At 42.1% G+C, this 25,387-nt stretch overlaps 1 protein-coding gene across 2 annotated transcripts in view; it reads right to left on the reverse strand.

Moving 5' to 3' along the window:
* CAP2 (cyclase associated actin cytoskeleton regulatory protein 2) overlaps positions 1 to 25,387 on the reverse strand; it is a 166,600-nt gene that overhangs the window by 31,777 nt on the left and 109,436 nt on the right. For both annotated transcript variants that reach the window (XM_045390542.2, XM_005553965.4), the window contains 3 exons: positions 18,414 to 18,557; positions 18,007 to 18,092; positions 11,545 to 11,650 (listed from right to left, as the gene is read on the reverse strand). In XM_045390542.2, the coding sequence (XP_045246477.2) occupies positions 11,545 to 11,650; positions 18,007 to 18,092; positions 18,414 to 18,557 (336 nt within the window). The remainder of the gene's footprint in view (positions 1 to 11,544; positions 11,651 to 18,006; positions 18,093 to 18,413; positions 18,558 to 25,387) is intronic.

Genomic DNA, 25,387 nt, shown 5'->3' on the forward strand with positions numbered 1-25,387 from the left:
ACCCAATGACCCCATTTTGCTCTGGGAAGCATCTCTGCCTGCCCCACGAAACCACCACCTTCTGATGTTCCTAAGAGGGATTGGAGGAAAGAATGGGCAACAGGACGCACTCAGTTGCACCACTGCCTTCAACACCATGAATTAAGGAATTTTAAATGAACAATTTTTCCCAGGATGATGGTTTAAATAAATTAGAAATGTATATTAACTTGCTAGCCCTTAGGTATAGAGAGTTTTGAATTCTTGGTTATGAAAAAGTTCTGGTAAATAAAATAATATTGACCATTAAAGTAGGCAGCTTTAAAAGCTACTACTATTTTGATTGATGGAGAGAGATTTAAATACTCTAAAATGGCCAGGCGCGGTGGCTCATGCCTGTAATCCCAGCACTTTGGGAGGCCAAGGTGGGAGGATCACCTGAGGTCAGGATTTTGAGACCAGCCTGGCCAAATGGTGAAACCCCATTTCTATTAAAAAAGAAGCACAAAAATTAGCCAGGCATGGTGGTGCGCGCCTGTAATCTCAGCTACTAGGGAGGCTGAGGCAGGAGAATTGCTTGAACATGGGAAGCAGAGGTTGCAGTGAGCTGAGATCATGCTATCACTACACTCTAGCCTGGGTGACAAGAGTAAAACTCCATCTCAAAAAAAAAAATACTCTAAAATATTTATGGATTCTTATTGAGGTATGAGGCAGGCCTTGACTGGGGATGGGCAGGGCTTGAATGCCAAACCAGACTGAAGACTTGCTGCAATGGGGGAAACGGGTGAAAGCACCTCTCCAGAAGACATGCCCCCCAGGGCCATGTCAGTTGACCAGCGTCGTGGCAACACCTGGAAGTTACTAACTACCCCTTTCCATGGCAATGACCTGGAAGTTATCAGCTCTTTTCTGGAACTTTCTGAATAACCCATCCCTTAATTTGCATATAATTAAAAGTGAGTATAAATATGATGGCAGAATGGTCACTGAGCTGCTACTCTGGGCACAGCTCCTTTGGTTCCTCTGCTGCTGCTGCACACTGCTGCTGCCATAGAAGCTGCCGTCTAACATCGCTGGCTCACCCTTGAATTCCTGCCTGGCGACACCAAGAACTCTCTCAGCTAAGCCCCACTTTTGGGGTTGACCTTCCCTGCATCATTATCAACTGATACTAAAACTCAAAGGTATTTATGAGATAATAAAAACAGTTCTAAACATAACACATTTACAGCCTGGTGCAGTGGCTCACGCCTATAATCCCAGGACTTTGGGAAGCCGAGGCGGGCAAATCATGAGGTCAGGAGTTCCAGACCAACCTGGCCAACATAGTGAAATCCCATCTCTACTAAAAGTACAAAAAATTAGCCGGGCATGGTGGCGGGCGCCTGTAATCCCAGCTACTCCGGAGGCTGTGGCAGGAGAATTGCTTCAACCCGGGAGGCAGAGGTTGCAGTGAGCCGAGATCGCACCATTGCACTCCAGCTTGGGTGACAGTGCGAGACTCTGTCTCAAAAAAAAAAAAAAAAATGTGTGTGTGTGTGTGTGTATATATATATATATATATATATATATATATATATATATATAAACACATTTACTTAGAGCTTCACAGTACAGCTCTTAATGACTGTGTGTGAAATTGGAAATATTTGACTCTTTTTCACCTAAACTTATTCTATTGAAGATATAGCACAGATTAAAATGAAAATTCACAAATACCCCAAATTTCAAAAGGCAGAAATTGAAGCCATAAGAAATAATCCATCAAATTAGACAACTGGTCCAGAAATAATCAAGAGATCATTACAGGAAAACTTCTTACTCCTTTTTTTTTTTTTCTTTTTTGAGACAGAGTCTCGCTCTGTCACCAGGCTGGAGTGCAGTGGCGCGATCTCGGCTCACTGCAACTTCTGCCTCCTGGGTTCAAGCCATTCTCCTGCCTCAGCCTCCAAGGAGCTGGGACTACAGTCATGTGCCACCACGCCCAGCTAATTTTTGTATTTTTAGTAGAGACGGGGTTTCACCATGTTGGCCAGGATGGTCTTGATCTCTTGACCTTGTGATCCAACCGCCTCAACCTCCCAAAGTACTTTGATTACAAAAACTTCTTACTCCTTAGTTCTGGAAAACTGCATCTGCCTCCAGTCCTCCAGAGACTGCTCTTGGTTACTAATAACATGGTAATCATGGCTGATGACAGCCTTTGTCTAATCCTTTTCACCATGGCTTACTATAGTTGGTATCACTGGCCAGCCTGTTTTTCCTATAGCTTTGTGTGCCCTCCCAAAGGTGCTGGGATTACAGGCATGAGCCACCGCGCCCAGCCCAGAGAAGCTTCTTGAGTGAGGGCTGTTTCAGTAGACCCGGAAGGATGGACAGGATTTGACGTAAGGAAGAAAGAGGAAGGGGATTCTAGGAGCTGGACACATGAACACTGTCACTGTGATAAATGAAATGGAATGGGAAGACCCTCCATTCTTCTAGTTCTCCTAGCTCTTGTCTCCTTGATTCGTTTACCCCATTCTTGAAATAATGGTGTTTTCCAAGGTTTTATCCTTGATCTCACTCTCTCTCTTTTAACCATCTTATTTTTCTGCTGGTCATTTCTAGGTAGATGACTCCCAACACGTACATCTGGGTCTCCCCCTTCAGTGAATTCCAGATCTGAATCTCACCTCCTGACAACACGTGTCTGGACGCCTCTCCTATACCTCCCGAACCTCAAACACAATGCGGTTAAACCCCAGGTGAAGATTTTTCCTTCCTTCTCTACTGGCTCCTCCTTGTGATTTCCCTATTTTTATATTACCACGATTCTCTCCCAGACTTCCAGATTGGAAATTTTGTGTTAGATTTTATGTCCCTTGTCCTCCAACTCAGTGGCCATGCCATCTCTTTGCATTGCCATTGTCACACTCTAGGTCACATACTAACTACCTCCAGCTATCTGCTAAAGTCTCCCAACACGTAGCAGGGCCTCTAATCTCTTCCCCTCTCCATCTATCTTATGCAAATCATAAGTCATTTTTCACAGTGTGTTGCTTTCTGCTAAAGAACCCATGCAGGCCGGGTACGGTGGCTCACGCCTGTAATCCCAGCACTTTGGGAGGCCGAGGTGGGTGGATCACCTGAGGTATTAGCCAGGCATGGTGGCATATGGCTGTAATCCCAGCTACTCAGGAGGCTGAGGCAGGAGAATCACCTGAACCCGGGAGGCGGAGGTTGCAGTGTGCCGAGATGGTGCCAGTGCACTCCAGCCTGGCGACGGAGTGAGACTCTGTCTCAAAACCAAAAAACAAACAACAAAACCTATGGCAAAGGAAACAACTTCAAACACCACAGGCCCCACCTTCTCAGCATGATGCACAAAGATTTCACCATCTGGCCCCAACCTGCCTTTCTGGCCTCACCTTTTGCCACATTCAGCTCTGCGAAACCACCAGCCCTTCTCTCAAAGTACACCGTTCGTGTCTTACATACACATGCTGAATTCTCTGCTCCAAAACTGCCCTTCCCTTTACTGTTTGCCTAGGGAACTCCTGCTCGCCCTCGAGATCCAAATCAAGTGTCAACCCTCTTGTGGCTCTTCCTGTCCACCCGGGAAGGAGTCTAATTCACAAGGCTTATGTTCCAACCTAGCTTTGTATTGTTGTTATTTATTGATGCATCATAATAAAATCCCTGCTGCCTCACGGAAGAACCGTAGTATACATATAATGCCTGGTATGTGCTTGGCACATGGTAAGCAGCCAATAAATAGTTACCAAGGAAGTGAATTACTAAATAAATGAACACGTAAAAGTGAATGATTTCCCTATGACAACTCCTTTGGCCCAACTTAAATACAGCAGAGCAGTGCTTTCCAAACTTCACCGTGCATATAAATTACCTGGGAATCCTGTTGAAAAGTAGGTTTTGATTCGGGAGGACTGAGGTGGGGCCCGAGAGCCTGAGATTTCCTTTTTTTTTTTTTTTTTGAGACAGAGCCTTTCTCTGTCACCCAGGCTAGAGTGCAGTGGTGCAATCCCGGCTCACTGCAAACTCTGCCTCCCAGGTTCAAGCGATTCTCCTGCCTCAGCCTCCTGAGTAGCTAGGATTACAGGTCTGCACCACCACGCCCAGCTAATTTTTGTATTTTTAGTAGAGACAGGTTTTCACCATGTTGGCCACACTGGTCTCAAACTCCCGACCTTAGGTGATCCACCCGCCTCAGCCTCCTGAGGTGCTGGGATTACAGGCGTGAGCTACCGCATCCAGTCAAGGGGCTTGAGCTTTCTAACAAGTGCCCAGGTTGCTGTTGGCCCCAGAACCACGCTGCACTACAGGATGGGCCATGCCTTCCACGTTGTCCTGGTATATGCAAGCGTCATGCCTTGTGTGTTTCCCTAGCACGCTGCTCCCCCATTCTATTATGGTGCATTGCTTATCTTCTTCAGCTAGAACGTGCATTTCCATGGACAGGAATTGTGTCCACAATGCCATCTATCCATCTTTGTATTCTTAGCCCCTTGCCCAGAACTCGGTTCACAGTAGATGCTTAAGCCATATTGGTTTAATTATGTGGTCTCTTGTCAAGCTGAACACACAGCCACTTCCAACCTAACTTTATTATCTATTTGGGCATTTGAGGCTCCTATGTTAGTTGATGACATTCTAACCCCTGCTGAGCAATGTGGAACCCTTCCATAGGAGAATGAAAGTAACTGGCCACCCAGAGCCCCAAAAAGGACCTAGAAGGCCAAACTTAACTAAGTAGAACGAAGCAGCTGTGGTCAGGTGCACTGGCCAGAGTCACTCCGGGGGAAGAGCCATAGAGGAGAATAGTGAGCTTTGTCATCGGACAACCAACGCATCATCTGAGACTCTGCCCATTCACTTTGATTAATCGCCCTAAGGTGTGGGTTTGGCACAAGTTCTAAATGAACATTTGGATATAAAAGCTTCAGGACAGTTTTCTCTTGTAAACAGCAAGAGGAAGGCAGAGAGGCCTGAAGACTTGAAAACATACAAGGCATACATATTCATATTTAATGACATGCCACGGAGTCTACATTATTTATAAGAAGTCAGGATACCTTCTGGCTGAGTTTTAATTTGATCAAAAGTAAGCTATTAAACTTTCGCTTTGTTAACAGACCATTTGGCCTTGACACCAAGAAACAGAAAGAAAAGAAACACCTAACTAGAGGAAAATAAGTGATCCTAAAGTGTTTTTGCTTTGGGAAACATGAAACACCACCTTGTCTATAATTGTAACCGCCCCCAACTACTTGCATTTTCCTGGAGGTTCAGGAGAGGCTAGGATGGATGATAGTGTATAGGATGGATTTTTAAAACCTGTATTATTAAGACTTACATTGGCTGGGTGCAGTGGCTCATGCTTATCATCCTAGCACTTAGGGAGACCAAGACAGGTGGATCACTTGAGCCCAGGAGTTTGAGACGAGCCTGGGCAACATGGTGAAATCACATCTCTACAAAAAAAATATAAAAATTAGCCGGGCATGTTGGTGCACGCCTGTGGTCTCAGCTACTTAGGAGGCTGAGGCAGGAGGATCTCTTGAGTCCAGGAGGTCAAGGCTGCAGTGAGCTGCAATCGTGCCACTGTACTCCAGCCTGGGCATCAGAGGGAAATCCTGTATCAAAACAAAACAAAACAAAAAGCAGTAACAACAACAACAAAAATAGAACTACATCACTATTACCTAACACTGTATATGCATTTATCCATGTGCAGCTTTATTCTACTCTACAAATAATTATATTCTATTTGTTCCCAAAGCTAAAGTAATGCAAAAATACAGGAAAGGACAGAAATATGTCAACAAGTTTAACATCCGAAAGTTAATAAAATGATCATATTTATTCTACTCATAGAATTCTTTACATGACGTTTTTCTGAGCAGAATTTTTTGAACAGAACTTTTTTAGAACAGAATAATTGTCTGTAATTATAGATTCACAGAAATGAACAGTTTTGCAGGAAAAAAATCAATTATTTCAGTAATTGTAAGTGTAAAGACCAGGCCTTAGTCTTTCGGCTTTAGTTATCTGATTTGAAGGAACTGCCAAGGAATATTACAGATCTGACCAACTGCGAGGGATCCTAAGTAACAGTGTTGCTATTGGGTTTGTGCCAAAAGATCAATTTATTCAACAAAGTGCATTTGAAACTTAGCACTGAGGACATGACACAAACTCATAAGAAAAAGAGGTCCAGTTGCAAGGATGAAACTAACTGAAAACGGCAAGTAGCTTCTGGTGTGGGGTCTTTCTAGCTAACAGCTGCCTTCATGTTGGAAAAAAGCTCATAGAAATGACAACGTTCCATTTATTACGGTAAATGTAAGAAGACATTCCAGACAGATTGCTCCACAGCTGCTTCCTCCCACCCAACTCACCCGCACCCCACCCCGGCACACTCACACACACACGTAGACTCTCTTCCAACCACTGGCCTCAAAGTTTGGCATTTCACCCTGACAACTGAACAGGGCAGCAGTTGCCTGACACAGCTGCGGTCTGGAGGCAGAGGTTAGGAGATGGGATCAGGGACTTTCAGCTCCAACTGTTAACTCAGGGAAGGATGATTTTTGTAGAGTCAGGCCGGGTCTCAAACAGCATGCTGTCAGTTACTAAAAACCCCATAGAGTGCAAATCTCAAAATCCGATTTGAAAATAGAAAAAAACAACAATTACTGAAAGTACATGAGATGTTAAGTCATCATAAACTTTTCATGGTGCAAGTAGGAGTTTTGTGCAATGGACTGTGTCTGTTAAGATGGAATGGGTTTTTTTTTTTTTTAAAAAAAAAACCTCTGGGCCGGATGCGGTGGCTCATGCCTGTAATCCCAGCACTTTGTGAGGCCGAGGCGAGCAAATTCCTCGAGCTGAGGAGTTCGAGACTAGCTTGGGCAACATGGCAAAACTCTGTCTCTACAAAAAAATAAAAAGATTAGCCAGGGGTGGTGGTGCAGGCCTGTAGTCCCAGCTGCTTAGGAGGCTGAGGCAGGAGGATCATTAGAGTTCAAGAGGTCAAGGTTGCAGTGAGCCATGATCATGCCACTGCATTCCAGCCTGGGTGACACAGTGATACCTTGCCTCAAAAAAAAAAAAAAAAAATTAAATTAAATTAAATTTAAAAAAATCTCTGAATACTGTGGTGTCCATGAACATCAACACCACATCTTTCTATGTTCTTTCATGATATTTATCATTTTATAAATATGTAGTTTTTACAGAGTTGTGATCAGTGGGCAAACAAATGAAATGATCTTGTTTTATTTTCCCCTCCCAAAGACCATTCAATCAGATGATTCTAGTAGTCCTTTCTCTTCTCTGCAAGAATGCTGCAACTCTGGCTATAACTCTTTATTCTTCATTTTGCTGGAATGTTGACAGGCCATAGTAAGACAAGAGAAATTAGTTTAATTGATGCTATGGACTATGCTTTGGAATCTTTAAGTAGTTTTTAATAATTTAAAAGAAATTTAATTTTAAAATTCAAAAATATAATTGTTATAATATATTTTTTAATAGCTGCCCAAAACTTGGAAGAATAAGACAAAAAATCAGGAAATATATTTCTAGGCATATGTTTTAAGGCTTGACACAATATCTTTAGTCATTTTTAATATCTGACCAAAACTTTATCACTTTGCTCTTCCATTAAAGAAGTGAAGCAGATGCTTTGCTTTTACCATTTTGAATAGAATTTTCCCCTGGCATATTGTGTGAGCACGTAATATCTATAACATAAATAACAGCTGTCATGGCAATCCATGATGCCTGATGTGCTCTATGGATCACATTTATTTTGTATAAATGTAACACTTATGTTTTATAACTATTTATTTATTTATTTTGAGACCAAGTCTCGCTCTGCTGCCCAGGCTGAAGTGCAGTGGCACGATCTCAGCTTGCTACAACCACCGCCTCCCGGGTTCAAGCAATTCTCCTGCCTCAGCCTCCCAAGTAACTGGGATTACAGGTGCCCGTCACCATGCCTGACTAATTTTTGTATTTTTAGTAGAGACGGTGTTTTGCTACGTTGGCCGGGCTAGTCTCAAACTCCTGACCTCAGGTGATCCACCCGCCTCAGCCTTCCAAAGTGCTGGGATTACAAGCGTGAGCCACCACACCCAGCTTATAACACATTTTTAAAAATGTGAGATGTGACTCACTAGTGGGGTCATGAAATCAATTTATTGGGTCTCAGCCAGAATTTTATAAAAAATGAAATAAAAAATAAAATATCCGAATGTGTGGTACATGGTAAGAGAAAGTATTGTTTTATGAAGCTTGAACATAATGAAATAAGTATTCACTTTAGAACAAAGGAAAACAACGACATTTATATTTTTCTGTAATTAATAATCAACTCTTCTATATTCATAAACACAATTACTCAGCTTAGTACATTGCATTAAAGGTATTCAAACCATTTAAAAGTAATTTTCTATTCATTTTCCATGGGCACCATTAGAGAATTAACAGGCTAGCATTTGTTGACACTATTTTCCATAAACAGATTCTCATTCCTCTGGCATTTATCTACCATGAAATAATAATAGAGTCAAGGGCTCCTGATTTTCATTTTACTATTCTCTAATAATGATCTATCTCCATGGTAAAGATGTGACACTTTCTCCTTATGATGCATGGCTCTACAACAAAACACAATCTCATTGGAAATCGATAAAAAATAATTCCAATGAGTCTACATAAACACCCATCCATATTCACACATAGCCTTACTTATTAAAACCCTTCACGTGTTTTTGAACTCTCTTCTCAAAAGTCACAATGTTGTGGGCAGAAAAAAAAATTAACCCACTTAGTTGTATCTTGCACTGTACATTTCAGTGCTATGGAGAAAACAGGCAAAGTAGAATATAAAAAGAAACATCGATCTTGAAGGGTCAAAGTTAACATTTGTATAAGTGTTGGAAAACAAATGTAGAAGCCCCCACACTCTTTTGAAAAACCACAAACTCTGCTTTAGCATGAAGCCTGCTTACTATACTGACGGGGATATCCAGCACTGAGGGTTAGGTGCTGGGGTTAGGTGCTGGGGTACTGCTTTCAGGACAGTGAGAGTTTTACCTCTGAATGGAATTCACAAAGAAGCTGTTTCATTCAAGTTAACATTAATTTCTTTATTTTATTCTGATTTCCATAAGTTTTTGGGGAAGAGATGGTGTCTGGTTACATGAGTAAGTTCTTTAGTGGTAATTTGTGAGACTTTGGGGCACCCATCACCCGAGCAGTGTACACTGTACCCAATTTGTAGTCTTTCATCCCTCAGCCCCCTCCCACCCTTTCCCTCAAGTCCCCTAAGTCCACCGTAACATTAAGTTCTAACAGAAAGGAGTTTCCATGAGAAGCAAGTGCAGAGACTCAAAAGGGCAAGAAACACTCTTAAGAGTCCCCTCACTGATCGTTTAGTTCAAACCATTTACTGTAAACTTACTCTGTGCCAGGCACTACACTGGGGCTGGAGACAGAGATGAGTTTCCAGTCTAGTGGGAGAGTCCCCAAAGCACACAGTAAAGTACCATTCCATATGCCAAGGATATGACTGAGGTATACTCAAGATACAAAGGAGGCAGACAGAGCGCAGAGCCACCCAACCCAGATGGGGAGCTGATGGAGATCAATGGAAGTTTCTTAAAGAGGTGATGTGTGAGGTGAGCCTTGCAGAAGAGGTAGGGGCACTTCCCCGGGGGAAGTTAGGTTATACAGCAGGATATAGGCTCAGGACATTGCAATAAAGGTTACACAATATGAGTCTGGTAAATTTTGAAACAACATCCGTTTCATTTGGTGCAATCCAAGCACTGACTTTGTTCAGGATACCACAAGGAGTGAGGGGTTGCTGGAACACACGGTGAAACATGGGAGAGAATGTAAGAGATAAAGCCGAAAGGGGCAAAGGTCAGTGCAACATCTCACATAGGAATTAAAGTGGGAACAGACACAGGCTGGGATCTTATGCTGCTACTAAGATACCAAAGTCCTAGGATCACCTAGGTATTCAAAAATACTATTCAATACACTTTAGAACACTAAGACAGAAGTTAAGAACATTTAAAGGACATTTTAATCATAATTCCTCCTCATTAAAATTACATCTGTCTTCCTTTTTTTTTTTTTTTTTTGAGTAATTTCAACCTTTACTTTCGGTTCAGGGGATATATGTGCAGGTTTGTTACGTGGGTATGTTGTGTGATGCTGAGGTTTGGGGGTGTGAATGATCCCGTCACCCAGGTAGTGGGCACGGTACCCAGTAAGTAATTTTTCAGTCCTTGGACTCCTCCCTCCATCCTATCTCTAGTAGTCCCCAGTGTCTGTTGTTCCCATCTTTATGTCCATGTGTACCCATTAATTAGCTTCCACTTGTAAGTGGTAACACGTGGTATTTGGCTTTCTGTTCCTGCGTTAATTCCTGGTTACATGAGTAAGTTCTTTAGTGGTAATTTGTGAGACTTTGGTGCACCCATCAATCGAGCAGTGTACACTGTACCCAATTTGTAGTCTTTTATCCCTCAGCCCCCTTCCACCCTTTCCCTCAAGTCCCCTAAGTCCACTGTAACATTAATTTCTAATGGAAAGGAGAATGGTCTCTAGAGGCTTCCACGTTGCTGCAAAGGACGTGATTTTTGTTCTGTTTTATGGCTGCATAGCTTTCCGTGTACACCTGTCTCCAAACCTTCTTGTTCCCTTCAACTTCTATCACACATTATTATTATTATTATTATTATTATTATTTTTTTTTTGGAGATAGAGTCTTGCTCTGTTGCCCAGGCTGGAGTGCAGTGGCACGATCTTGGTGCACTGCAACCTCTGCCTCCCGGGTTCAAGCGATTCTCCTGCCTCAGCCTCCCAAGTAGCTGGGATTATAGGCATGCGCCATCACACCCAGCTAATTTTTGTATTTTTAGTAGAGATGGGGTTTCACCATGTTGACCAGGCTGGTCTTTAACTCCTGACCTCTGGTGATCCACCCACTTCGGCCTCCCAAAGTGCTGGAATTACAGGCGTGAGCCACCGCGCCTGGCTAGCCATTTTCTTTTCTATGTTATGTAGGCAGTTCCGAAATTTCTCCTACAACAAATCACATTTCTATAAACAGTTTCTACATGGGCATTTTTTTTTGACAGAGTTTTGCTCTGTCGCCTAGGCTGGAGTGCAGTGTGCAATCTCGGCTTACTGCAGCCTCTGCCTCCTGGGTTCAAGCAATTCTCATGTCTCAGCCTCCTGAGTAGCTGGAATTACAGACTTGCATTACCATGCCTGGCTAATTTTTACATTTTTAGTAGAGACAGCGTTTTGCTATGTTTGCCAGGCTGGTCTTGAACTCCTGACCTCAATGATCTGCCCAGCTCAGCCTCCCAAAGTGCTGGGATTACAGGCGTGAGCCACCGCGCCTGGCCCTCTGCATGGACATTTAATCTTATGTTTTCCTTGAGGTAAGTTTTAAGGTGTGAGATTACTGGGCCACCGGGTGTATATATATTTATGGACTTTTTTTACACAGGTGGAGGAGGGCCAGGTACTCACTGTTTTGCTCCATGTGAGGCCCGTGGTGTGGTGTTCCTTGATGTATGCTTGAAGCTCACTCCAAATGTTCAAATATGACTTCACCCAATCCACATGACGCAAATCACTTTGTTGTGAAAGAGAGTGGAAGAAAGCAGAGTTAGGATCTAAAAGAAAATTTTAAAAAGATTGTGGGGCACACAGTTATCTAGTGACTAGGGCCCCTGGAGCCTGAAGTAATTGTCCTTGCAGCCTGGTCACCATGAAGCGCTTCAGAAGGGAACCCTGGGAGGAAGCTGGCCCAGCACTCTCCTGAGGGGAGGCGGCAGGTGACCGGATGCCCTGAGCTCCGGGTATGGAGCAGAGGGACCACAGAGAGGGGACCCGACAGAGCTAAGCTGACTTGAGTAGGGTGTCCTCGCACTGTCCCTGTCAGCACTCATGTGAAGGGGGCGTAGCATGGAGGCTGTTTCTTTCTGTGCTGCTTCTGATGCAAAATGAGAGACAATACGCTCCCAGGAATGAGAATGGTATTAAAAAGAAAAAAAAAGAAAAACAGCATTGGGTTCATTTTCTCATAATTCTGTTGAATTATTTGGTTAAAAGTGTAATCAGGCCAGGCGCAGTGGCTCACGCCTGTAATCCCAGCAGTTTGGGAGGCTGAGGCAGCTGGATCACGAGGTCAGGAGTTCAAGACCAGCGTGGCCAATATGGTGAAACCCCGTCTCTACTACAAATACAAAAATTAGCCGGGCCTGGTGGCACGTGCCTGTAATCCCCCAGCTACTTGGGATGCTGAGGCAGGAGAATCGCTTGAACCCGGGAGATGGAGGTTGCCATGAGAGGATATCGCGCCATTGAACTCCAGCCTGGGGGACAAGAGCTAGACTCAATCTCAAACAAAACAAAACAAAACAAAAACTGTAATCAAATTGGAGAATTTCAGTCATTATGACTGACAAAGACTTTGGTATAGGAAGAAAATTGATCTCTTACAAACAGGTAACACCCCTTACTTTTAAAGGGACATTTATTGAAATTCCCTTAATTTAATATTTTGAATGACAATACAAACCAGGCAGGGCATCACCAGTATTTTTATCTCTATTTTACTGAACCAAGGGCTAGTAAAATGCTTACCTTTTATAACGGGATTAACATAAAAGATTGAAAGAATTGTTAGAAATATTAAACTTATAGATAGGTAAAAATAGTTGCGTTTCCTTTTGGGAATTTTTACCCATAATATTTTCTCACTTATAGAAGTCAAGGTAATGCAAAAATGATGACATTTGAGTTAAGAAAAATTTAATTATGTTCCTGGGCCATTAATCTGAAGATAATCACGAATGGAAATCTCTATTATTAAAGCTCTTGTAATAATGACTTGTCTCTAGACATATTTTGTTTTCCTTGAAAAGCCCTAAAGTACCACCAGCATGTTTAGAATCCTATTGTATTAAGGCATGCCATTTAGAAAGAGTGAAATTGGGAACCGAAGTCATAATTATTCACTCCACAAATAGAAAAAATGTGAGTGTGGTTTAGTTCTACATTTTTAGATGTACTGATTATATTCATCAAATGTATGAAAAATCTCATTGTCGCTTTATCTCACCTTCACAGTCAAAACTCAAAAACTAAGTGTAGCTCCAACGGTTTCTCCCGTTAGTTTCCTAAGTCTGTGGGGTCTTGTAAGGGTCTTAGTACAGTGCCTTGTGCATAGGAAGCAGTATACACATAGCTGTTATTAGAGCTTGAACATTACTTCAACATAAATGTACACACATATGTCTATGTTTGTATGTGTATGTACATATAACACACACGTATGTTTGTAGACATTATAGAAATTGCATGTTGACATTCAGTATACTTTCTTTTCTTTTTTTTTTAGAGACAGGGTCTTGCTCTGTTGCCCAGGCTGGAGTGCAAAGGTGAGATCATAGCTTGCTATAGCCTCAACCTCCTGGGCTCAAGTGATCCTCCCACCTCAGCCTCCCAAGTAGCTGGGACTACAGATGTGCACCACCATGCCCAGCTAATTTTTAAAATCTTTTGGTAGAGATGGGGGGGTCTCACTATGTTGCCCAGGCTGGTCTTGAACTCCTGGACTCAAGCTATCCTCCCTCCTCAGCCTCCCAAAGAGCTGGGATCACAGGCATGAGCCACCATGTCTGATTCAGTTATTTTCTATTAAAGAATTTAACAATGGATGAAGTCCAAGTCTATATGGGCAAGTTCTTTTTTTTTTTTTTTTTTTTTTTTAACCAATGCAGTATTATTTTGACTTGAACAACGTTCTAGCAAAACTTGTGATAAGGACTAAGAGTATGGTGCTCTTTTACCTGAAGTCAGTCTTTAAGAGGTAACAAATTGAGCAGGACCCAAATACACATTGGGAGCTGCAAAACTATCTTCAGTTTTCATATACTCTGGAAGAAGCTATGGTAGGGGAATGTGAATTTTAATGATTATGACTCAGAGAGGCCACACCTCTATCAAGCTAAAATAAATGACTCGCTCTATTCATATATTGAAAGAGCCAGGCCGGGCGGGGTGGCTCACGCCTATAATCCCAGTACTTTGGGAGGCTGAAGCGAGTAGATCATTTGCGGTTAGGAGTTTGAGACCAGCCTGACCAACATGGCGAAACTCCGTCTCCACTGAAAATGCAAAAAAAATTAGCTGGGCATGGTGGTGCTTGCCTGTAGTCCCAGCTACTCGGGAGGCTGAGGCAGGAGAACTGCTTGAACCCGGGAGGCGGAGATTGCAGTGGGCCGAGATCACGCCACTGCACTCCAGCCTAGGTGACAGAGTGAGACTCCATCTCAAAAAAAACAAAAAAAAACAAAAAAAGAGAAAAACAGCCAATGAGCAGTCAAGCTGGTGGTAAGTGTTGCACAGATACAGACTCCACGGCTCACAGTCCTGTTTAAACCTCAAGGAAGTCTGCCTTTTTATTCCTCTACCTTCGGTCCTATCTGCCCAGTGGGCAGCAGTGACTCACAAATAACTACGACACAGAGACGGCACGGCGGGCTTGAGTCCACCAGTAAATGGGTGTTGTGTGGTGTGGAGTATGCTGCTTAGTCCGCTTTCAGAAGCTCAAGGGTGACCTGGGAGTGCTTTGACTACTCCTAGCAGTAAAACGAATGCATTTGCACCTCCAGCTGCGTTTCTTCGGCTTCTTGTACAGTCTTGAGGTGGTCCACTGAGCTGAACTGAGTCGTCTTTGGTACTACTGGAAGTACATTTTCTACTTAATTGCTAGAGTTAACACTGAGGGGCAAATACTGAACTCTCTTTGTGAACAAAAGTATATAGAAAACCCAACCCATTTGACTATGCTGCTACCTGGGGAGAACCCCTCACACCCATAGCCCCAACATATACTCAGGGAGGGACTGGGAGAAGGACAGGAGCTGATGAACTGAGATACCAATTAAAATAGTCTCCAAGGGTGGAATGTAAAAAGGCATAAACTTAGGTAGTGCTTGAGCTGTCCTGAACTGGCATGTGTAGGTGTGTGCCTGTATATCTGGAACAAAAGAAGTCACTATGGGTGTATGTTCATGCTGTCATATGATATCCAGGTTTGGCAACTGAAACTTGCTCTTTTCTGAAATGTCATTTTTATGTCAGAAGAACAGGCCATCTTGCATTTCTGATGCCTTTCTCATGCGTGCCGCGCACTCCTAAAGTCTCTAATAAAACACGGCAACATTTGGAGGCGTATCATTGGGCACAATTGCCTTGATGCAAAAAGTCTGTCACTGAGCACAATTGTTTTAACCAAAGTTTTCTCGGGGTGGGCAGAGCCCCTAAGAGGAAAAGCGGTGCACTGAAGACCCTGGAATTAGGAGTTCTGTCTGCTAAAGCTCCTCTTCCTAAAAGCAACATGGAACAATTAAATTATGTGAGGGGAATGTGATGGTTGTTTTTCTTTTTGTTTTTTAAAATATAATAGCTTTATTGAAATATAATTCACATCCCATATACTTTAGCCATTTCCAGTATGCAATTCCATAGTTTAGCTCAGCAGAGTTGAGCCATCACCACCACAATCAATTTTAGTACATATTTGTCACTCCCAAAAGAAACCCTATACCCATTAGCAATTATTCCCCAAAAGGGAGTAATTACTTGAAACTTAAAAAAAAAATCTTAAACTTTTAAAAGTTTAAGTTTTCCCTAAATTTCCCCAGTCCTACTTTCACTTAGCACAATATTTTCAGGGTTCATCCATGCTGCTGCCTGAATAAAAGAATGAAGTATCAATACTCCATTTTTTTTTCATGGCCAAATAATATTCCATTGTGTAGATATACCATATTTTATTTATTCATTCATCAGCTGATGAACATTTGGATTGTTCCCACCTATTGGCTATTATGAATAATGCTGCAATGAATATTGTGTACAAGATTTTGGGTGAACATACGTTTTCATTTCTTTTGGAAACATACCTAGGAATGGAATTGTTGGGTATAGCTGCTTTTTTTTTTTTTTTTTGAGATGGAGTCTCACTTTGTCACCCAGGCTGGAGTGCAGTGGCACAATCTCAGCTCACTGCAACCTCTGCCTCCCGGGTTCAAGCAATTCTCCTGCCTCAGCCTCCTGAGTAGCTGGGACGACAGGTGCATGCCACCATACTCGGCTAATTTTTGTATTTTTAGTAGAGACAGGGTTTCACCATGTTGGCCAGGATGGTCATGAACTCCTGACCTCAAGTGATCCACCTGTCTCAGCCTTCCACAGTGCTGGGATTATAGGTGTGAGCCACCACTCCCGGCCTGCTTTTTATAGTAAAAAAATATTGTTACATATTTCTTAACCTGAGGGATGGATGTATATGTATTTTTTTGTATTGTAATCCTTTACACCTTATGTATATTTTATAAATATTCTTTTGTATCTACTCAATGTTTTTAAAATTTAGAAAATCTACAAAAGAAAGACTGATGAAAATTTTGAATATGTAATATTAATTAATGGCCTGGAGTATACTAGGCATTTATTTATATATTTTACGCAATTTTTCTATATTCCCTATAAAATTTGTCTTACATTGTTGTAGACCCTTTTCCTCTGGTTCTAATTTTCACATCTGCATTAGTAAAACAAAGGGGTGAATTGAGGCCAGGCACAGTGGTTCATGTCTGTAATCTCAACACTTTGGGAGGCTGAGGCGGGTGGATCACGAGGTCAAGAGATTGAGACTATCCTGGCTAACATGGTGAAACCCTGTCTCTACTAAATATACAAAAATTAGCTGGGCGTGGTGGTGCATGCCTGTAGTCCCAGCTACTTGGGAGGTTGAGGCAGGAGAATTGCTTGAACCTGGGAGGTGGAGATTGCAGTGAGCCAGGATCATGCCACTGTACTCCAGCCTGGCAACAGGGCGAGACTCTGCCTCAAAAAACCAAAAAACCAAAAAAAAAAAAACGTGAATTGAAGCAATAATCCAGTAATACAGGTTCTTTAATTTCCTTCCACCTGAACAGTCTGGGTCAACACATGAGACGTCTCCAGGTGCCTCTGCATTTGCTGACCAATGGTCACTTCTGTTGCTGCCATCTAAGAGCTCAGAGGGAGATCCACGCTGGAGTCCAGGGCCAGATGCAGGTAGAACCTTGCTGCTCTTGTATTTGCCTCATCCCTTCCCTTAGTTCCTAGGCACCAGCCACATCACATTTAGCCAACTGTTTATAGAGTACAAGGCATGACCTTATCAGAGGGGGAGGAATCTCATGATATCCCTTAAATGGTTTAGGACACATTTTCCTGGATATTTCTTCAGCTCTGCCATTGTCAGAGCTTTCAGTTTGGGCCTATTTTCTATTCTGACTCCAGTTTAAGTTACTCTGGGATCTACTACTTGTGCTGTCGAATGCAAGGTCCTTTCACGCTGGTTCACCAGGCAAAGCCCCTTGGTTTAGACTCATCTATACTTTCAGCAGCGCTCTGAATGGCTGCTGGTCTTACAGGTGTCTCTGTATCCACCCCAGTTGTATTTCATATTAACTGAGTCTCCGATTTCCTTCTCACTGCTCTGGTTTGTTGTTTCATCTCATTCTGTTCTTGATTCACACTTCATTTCCTGATTCCTCCTCTCGTCTATAGCTCACCCTCCAACTCTACTTTGATCCATGTAAAGGTTCTGCACCATACAGGGTTGCTCCATCACCAAGCTCTCTGATTATTGTGGGAATACATAAGATAGTGACATACATTCAATTGGGGAGAGTTTATTCATTATAAGTGAACTGAGGCAGACTTTCTAAAACACATATATTATCTGGATAATTGATTACACTTTCCACTTGACTTTATCTGCAAAGATTAGATTTTCCTTTAAAGTTTACAGTACATTAGTGTAGAGCCTTGAAAAGGAATCAGTAGTTAACTGCACTGAGTTTTAGGGACAAATGTCTAACAAGTAATCAACTGAAAATTTGGTGAGTAAAGTAAGGTACGTACCTGTGTTTGTAGTCCTTTAAGACCCTGTTAGTGTAAAAGGTGGCAGCGTCATTCATCTCCTTGACATAAGGACCGGGTTTGGGGGACTGAGAAAACAGGACCGTCACCCAAGCATAGAAGGAAAAAAAAATAGGATAAGAAAGAAAATGCCTTAAAGAAGAAGAAAAGCAATGGAGACGTGTGGACTTGAAAGTGGGAGGCAAATGTTGCTCTGTAAAGGTTGATAAAAACACTTTCTACAGTATCTCAGAACAGAAAGCACTGAACTTTAAACAGGGTAGGAGAAAGCAGATGCATTCGGCCAGCTTCCTTCAGTGCAAGGAGCGTGAAGGTAACTAAGCTACGAGTTCTCCTAAATACTCCAAAAGTGTGATGAGGTGAAGAGGCAACATTCCATCTAGACTCACCACAGCTATCCATCCAAGGGCAGGGATGCTTTCGCTGACGGCCGAAAGATGATTAAACATGTTACTCCCCCGGTTTCTCTCTCTGAATGTTTGGATTTCCTGAATCTTTTCCGATATGGGTTTCAGAAGTGTGGCCACATCATTCTGGAAGCAATCAAACATCGGGGGCTGTTACTACAGACAGAGCAGACGCATAGCACCTCTATCCATGTTGGCCTAAGCAGGAGAATTCAGGACTTGCCATCTGTCAAGGGGTCTAAAAGAAACATATAATCATCTTTGAGAATAGCACGCATTTGTTCTTGGTTATGGTAATGCTGTGCTTTTACTGTCTGAAGTATGAAAATTGCAGATATTTTTAACATTATTAATGCTGCGGCTTGAGATGTGGAAAAAACCCAGCAGTATAGCACAGTCCCCATTTTGAAGACTCCTTCACGGAAGACAGTGAAATTGAGTGTTGATCATTTATATTTCAAATGGCAAATAGATTACACACTGCAATAACCCCGGTATAAAGTTGGGTAAGACTGGAAGGTTAGTAAAATGACATCATCCTGCTCCTGTGGGAAAATGCTTTGGGAGAGGCTTCCTGGTTTCACCATAGTTACCATAATCCATGTGAAAAAGTGGAAATCTTTCACCGAGGCCCCCCTGCCCTTTTTTTTTTTTTTTTTTTGAGACGGAGTCTCACTCTGTCCCAGGCTGGAATGCGGTGGCATGATACTGGCTCACTGCGACCTCCGCCTCCCAAGGCAGGTGACTCTCCTGCCTCAACCTCCCAAGTAGCTGGGACTACAGGTGCCTGCCACTACGCCCAGTTAATTTTATTTTTAGCAGAGGCGGGGTTGGCCAGGCTGGTCTTGAACTCCTGACCTCAAATGATCCACCCACCTCGGCCTCCCAAAGTACTGGGATTACAGCCGTGAGCCACCGCGCCCGGCCCTTTTTAAGAAAATGTGATGGCTTATCATATTTATAGTGACTTTAGTCTTTGTTAGCATTCTACATTGTCCCCAGTCCACTTGGCCTATGGCCACAGGTCACACTCAATTCTGCAAATTCAACAATTGACTTCTCCATTTATACAAAAATGACTTTCAGAAATACATGAGCTGGCTGGGTGTGGTGGCTCATACCTGTAATTCCACCATTTTGTGAGGCTGAGGCGGGAGGACTGCTTGGGGCCAGGAGTTCGAGACCAGCCCAGACAACACAGCAAGACCCCACTTCTACAAAAAAATTTTAAAAATGAGGTGGCTGTGGTGGTGTGCACCTGTAGTTCCAGTTATTAAGGAGGCTCCAATCCTGGGAGAATTAGAATTACCCAGGAATCTGAGACTGCAGTGAGCTGTGACTCACCACTGTACTCCAGCCTGGCACCAGAGTGAGACTCTGTCTGAAAAAAATATGTAAATAAATAAAAATAAAAAAAAACAACAAAATGACGTGAGCTGAGTTATGAAGTATCTCGGAGCTAGATTCTCCAGAATACCACAGTTGCTTTAAACATCTCCTCATCTACATCCTTAGCATTCTCTAATTTCTCTAGGTGTTGAAAAGCAGATACAAGGTTGTTTATCAGATTTTTGTGCGTGCTCCAAAGAAACAGCAAAGACCCTGTACTTCAGCTCTGTGGGAGCAGTTAAAGAGTTTTAAGCAGTATTTTAGTAAATCTTGTTTGCAGGAGGTAAAATAGAAAAGCTCCTTACAGCGCTTTAATTTCTGAGATTTCAGAGCAATGGTTCCCAGCCTTGGCTACACATTAGAACCACCCTGGGGGCTTTAAAAACCACTGAGGCCTGGGTTCCACCCCTAGCAATTCTGACTTAACTGGTCCTTGGGTGGCCTGGGTGAGGGCAGGGGGAATTGTTTAAGCTTCCCAGGTGATTTCAATCATTGCTGCAGCAGTGGCTTCACACCCCAGAGGACAGTCATTTCTGCCAGGGACAGCAAACCATTAGGAAATAAATTATGAGCAGCTGCGGTAGCTTTTAGACTTTACCTCTCCTTCTAAACCCCTTTATATCCCCTCCTCTGAAAAGAAGGTTGAATGTAAGGGCTCTGGAATTAGAATGGCCTTGGTTCAAAAAACTTTGGTGCCTACGGGGCCTTGAGCAAATTACTTAATCAGATCCTTAGTTTCCTCATCTATAAATCAGAGATAATACCTACCACCTACAGGCTACAGGAGATACTGCATTTTAAAGCCCTGGCACATGGGAGGTACACAATAAATAGAAGTAATTATTATAATTTCCATGATGCAGTTAACTTATACCAGAGGTAAAAAGGATGTTGTCCCCTGTAATATGTGATATTCATTTGTTTAAAATAAATATGCGTTTAAGATATGAGAAGCTCCAAACAGGCATCTACATAGGTTAACAGGATTTTAGGATTCCAGGAGTCTAAACTGGGTCACCTAGTTCAGCTTTTTGACAAATCCAGTAGAATAGGTCACAATTAGCATTTAAAAATCATGAAAATAGATTAGAATAGAAAAGATCAGAGGACATTCACATATAATAAGGATGGATATTTTGGTATCAAACTCTTGTTTTGGCTATGAAGTGTGTGTGTGTGTGTGTGTGTGCATGTGTGTGTGTACTGGGTTGCCAAATAAAATGTATTTCTTTTTATGGATCTAGCCTAAAAGTTTGAGAAACATGGCCGTAATCCAATTCTCCTATTTTACATATGGAATACAAGCTCAGAGAGGTTAATTTACTATGTCAAGACCAGCCAGCAATGATTAGTGGAGCTGGAGCTAGAACCTAGGTCTCTGGGGAGGCCCTGAGACAATTCTTGATACTGGGTGCTGAGGAAAATATGGTTAGTTCTCTACATACAGGTTTCTTCTCTGCCAATACGACTAGGGAAAGGTGTTAAGAAGAGATTGAGAGCACAGGTTCTAGCAGGAGACTTCTTGGGTTCAAATCCTTGCTCCACAGTATGCTCAGCTCTGGGACTTTATATCAATTACCAAACTTGTCCAAGATTCCCTTGTCCCATCTGCAAGCTAGGGTTGACAACAGCACCTGCTTCACAGGGATATTAGGAGGAGTAAATGAGAGAACGTGTCGTGCTTGGTAAAGGGTCAGGTATACTGTGGGTGCACAACAGGTGGCTGGTGATCTCCAAGGTATCTGCCAGTTACAGAGCCTCTCATTGGCCAAGTTCACTGACTAGCTCCTTCCCATCTCTTAAATGCAAACACAAGGAGAGCGGTTTCCTAATTAACATATGCTGAGGGACGGAGGCACCCTTCTGTTTGGGGGAAACAAAGAAATACAGGGAGAGAAAGCAAAGTGCTCTCAAGGTTCCCAGTGGACTTTTTAGCTATCCCGTACTAAAGGAGGGGAAAAACAAAAACATTTGCTGCAGAAGCTAGTCAGTTCTTGTGGAAAAGCCATGAATATCTTCCTGTCTCCTCTCTTTCCCTTCTGACCACTACAAAGCAAAGGGCTTATGGATTTGGTGAAAAGACCTTGAATCAGAGTTGTTAGGGGCTGCACTCTGTCCACCCGCCCCCCAACCAAATTCATATGCTGAAGCCTTAACCCTCAGTACCATATTTGGAGAAAGGATCTTAAATATGGTTGGAATGCAACCATATTTGGAGATAGGGTCTTTAAAGAAATGATTACATTAAAATGAGGTCATTAGGGTGGGCTTCAATCCAATACAACTGGTGTCTTTTTTTTTTTTTTTCTTTTTTTGAGCTAGAGTTTTGCTCTTGTCGCCTAGGCTGGAGTGCAGTGGCACGATCTCGGCTCACTGCAACCTCCACCTTCCGGGTTCCAGCAATTCTCCTGCCTTATCCTCCCAAGTAGCTGGGATTACAGGCACACACCACCACACCCAGCTAATTTTTGTATTGTTAGAAGAGATGGGGTTTCACCATGTTGGCCAGGCTGGTCTCAAACTGTGATCTGCCCGCCTCGGCCTCCCAAAGTACTGGGATTACAGGCGTGAGCTATGGCATCTGGCCTGACTGGTGTCTTTATAAGAAAAGGAGATGAGGACACAGACACACACAGAGGGAAGACCACATGAAGACACAGGGAAAAGGCAGCATCTACAAGCCAAGGAGAGAAGCGTGGGGAGACACCAACCCTGCCGTCACCTTGATCCTGGACTTCCAGCCTCCAGAACTGTGAGGAATTTCTGTTGTTTCTAATCTACATGTCTGTGGTACTTTGTTAGGGCAGCCCTATCAAACCAATGCAGGGGTAATGGCAGTTCAGGGAAAGCAAACACCTTCAACCCCTTCCCTCCAAACCCTCAACAATAGAACAAACAAAAACCCCTCTAAACACTCCTGGCCCCAAACACAATTATGGCATACTTGTTCGTTAATGGTTGCCAAACATCAGTTTTAAATACCCTCCCTGGAGCTTCATTCTTAGAAAGCAAACATCTCCTTCTCTGGGGGATTCTTTTCAGTTCAAATTCAACACCTGATCAAGGGTGTGGCATCAGTTTCCCCAGAAGGCAGCTGATTTTTAATGATGGCAGAACTACTAAAAAGCATCCTAATTTTCTCCAACAATTGGCTAAGTCACAATGTTCTTAATGTAATGACATTTTTGAGAAAGGCCAGAATATCTGAATTGTTGATGATACCTGGCCCACTGCCCCAAGGGGAAAAAACCCAGAAACTGTATATTTATAACATTAGAGAGATTTATTAAGGCCATTTTTGTTTATCTCTAACTTCCCGAGAACAAACTAAAGTCTGAGGAGACAGAGTCTTCTCGAAGATACTTTATATTGGTTATCTGATGAAAGCATCATAAAGATTGAGAAAGTTTTCTTTTGCTTTAGTTTGGCAATTATGTGAAGAATTGTCATCATTAAAAAAAAAGCAATGTTGAGAGAACTAAGTACAACAGCTATTTGCACAACTCTAATAAACATTACTGCTTTTATTCTGTGCCAATAGACTTCTCCTGTACTTTAAAGAAGTCTTATCTTCACCAGTTCATCCTGACTTTCAAGGCTGGAATCAAAAATAGAAGAGAACATCAGAGTGATGGTGTGACTTCCATCAAAGCTGGTTGTGTGGGATGTCAGACGAAAAGTCAATGGGGGGTCTATGAGAGGTACTTCAACCTGTTTCAGTATTAAGCATATATTAGGCACACTCATTCAATACAGGCTGATTTGCACTGATGTCAATTAAAATTACATAAGGGTTTTCCACTAAAGAAGGAGCTCATCTAAGAGGTGTCCTGGCTTTCTGTCAAGGGAGTGCATTGGTGGTAGCTCCCCGGATATGTCTAGCAGCTAGTGTGCTTTGCAATGACTTTTACATAGGTGTCACTCAGATTACTTTTTGTTAATGTCTCACTAAGGTTTCTTTGATTCTCAACAATTTCTCAGAATTCATGTGAAGATGAGCTGAACATGCTCCCTGGCCTACCCCTAGTTTCTGTGGCTTTGACAGAAGAAGGTGGAAATGGCCAACATGGAAGAGATGCATGAATAAACTGCACGTTTTCATCAAACGTTTCCAAGGGTTATCTTAGCTGGAGGCGACTGTACTTTGGAAGAGTATTTTAGGACTCCATGTCTTTATGACCCTAGCTTCTGCTTTAAAGTTGAAGCACTGAGTCCCGTTATCAGCTTCATCTCCGTTTATCTCCCAAAGTAAGGGAATTGTTTTGCAAAAGTAAAATGAGCTTTATCAGCAAGCTTTGTAGAAACTTTACCCAAAAAGGAAAACCAAATTCCCACTCATGCTGTTTTGTAAGAGATGGCACAAACTCTGGGAGTTTGACCTCAAAGATGTATCACTGAGTAAAACAAAATAGGCCTGTTATTTCTGGAACCCATGGTTCTCATGTAGTTCTGTATCAGGTAGAAAACGGTTCAGTCATGTTACTTCTTTGTAATGAAATTCTTTTTCTGATTATAAAAACCAATATATGCTCTTTGTGAAACACCAAAAAATATAGATGTAAAACATAAGTAAACAATAAACATTCTGCATTCCACCACATGGAAAAAAAGCAGTGCTAAAAGTTGGTGTTGGTTTTTTTTTTTCCTGTAGATGTAATTATTCATTGCTTCTCGGCCTTTTAGTTAATATCAAGTGTAGATATAATTATTGGAAATATTTTCAGAAATAATAATAATTACTTTTTAAGTAATGGCGATTCAAACTATCAAGAATGATTCTAAGAGTTTAATTCAAATAGTTCCATGAAAACAAACAAGCATACAAATAAAATCCCATCAATACATTCCTGGCATGTACTGTGAGAACTCTATCATTTGAGAAGGAATGATTTCAAGGTAATGACATTTGCATTACCACTACAACTCAAACAAACTTAATAGCATTAAAGTAAAATTTTAAAAAGGTTTGGGTTCCATCTACATTTAAAATTCCAAGAAAACTCATATCAAGCAGTATGCGTTAGTAAACCACACTGCCAAATACCAATCATTATTACTTTCGCTTACATATTTTTGTGCAAAGTTTCACCAGTTTATTTCATTTGGATGCATGTGTGTATGTGTGTAAGTGCACGGCACAGAAAATATATGGAAAGATATACATCAAAAAGTGTCAACATAGAACTTTAATTTTATTGGCTTATCTATATATTCTAAGTCTTCTAACATGTACATATATTTCCTTTGCAATTAAGGGAAAAGTTTTAAAACAGTTTAACCAGTTTCACACCTTCAAAAGTAGAAAATATTTCACATAGGGGCTGTTAAGTTTGCATGTGTCAAAAAATATTAAACCTCCTTCCAATTAGGGAAGAAGCTTTAGGAAAACACATTCAGAAGTTGCCAGAATAAATTACCCAGGTGAAGAAGAATAAAGTTTTCTCAAGCAAAGGTTATCCAAATCAGGAATAGTATTTCGGGAGGCTGAGGCAGGAGAATCGCTTGAACCCGGGAGGTGGAGGTTGCAGTGAGCCGAGATCGTGCCACTGCACTCCAGCCTGGGCAAC

The sequence above is a fragment of the Macaca fascicularis genome, chromosome 4 (assembly GCF_037993035.2).
Source record: "Macaca fascicularis isolate 582-1 chromosome 4, T2T-MFA8v1.1".
Lineage (NCBI taxonomy): Eukaryota > Metazoa > Chordata > Mammalia > Primates > Cercopithecidae > Macaca > Macaca fascicularis.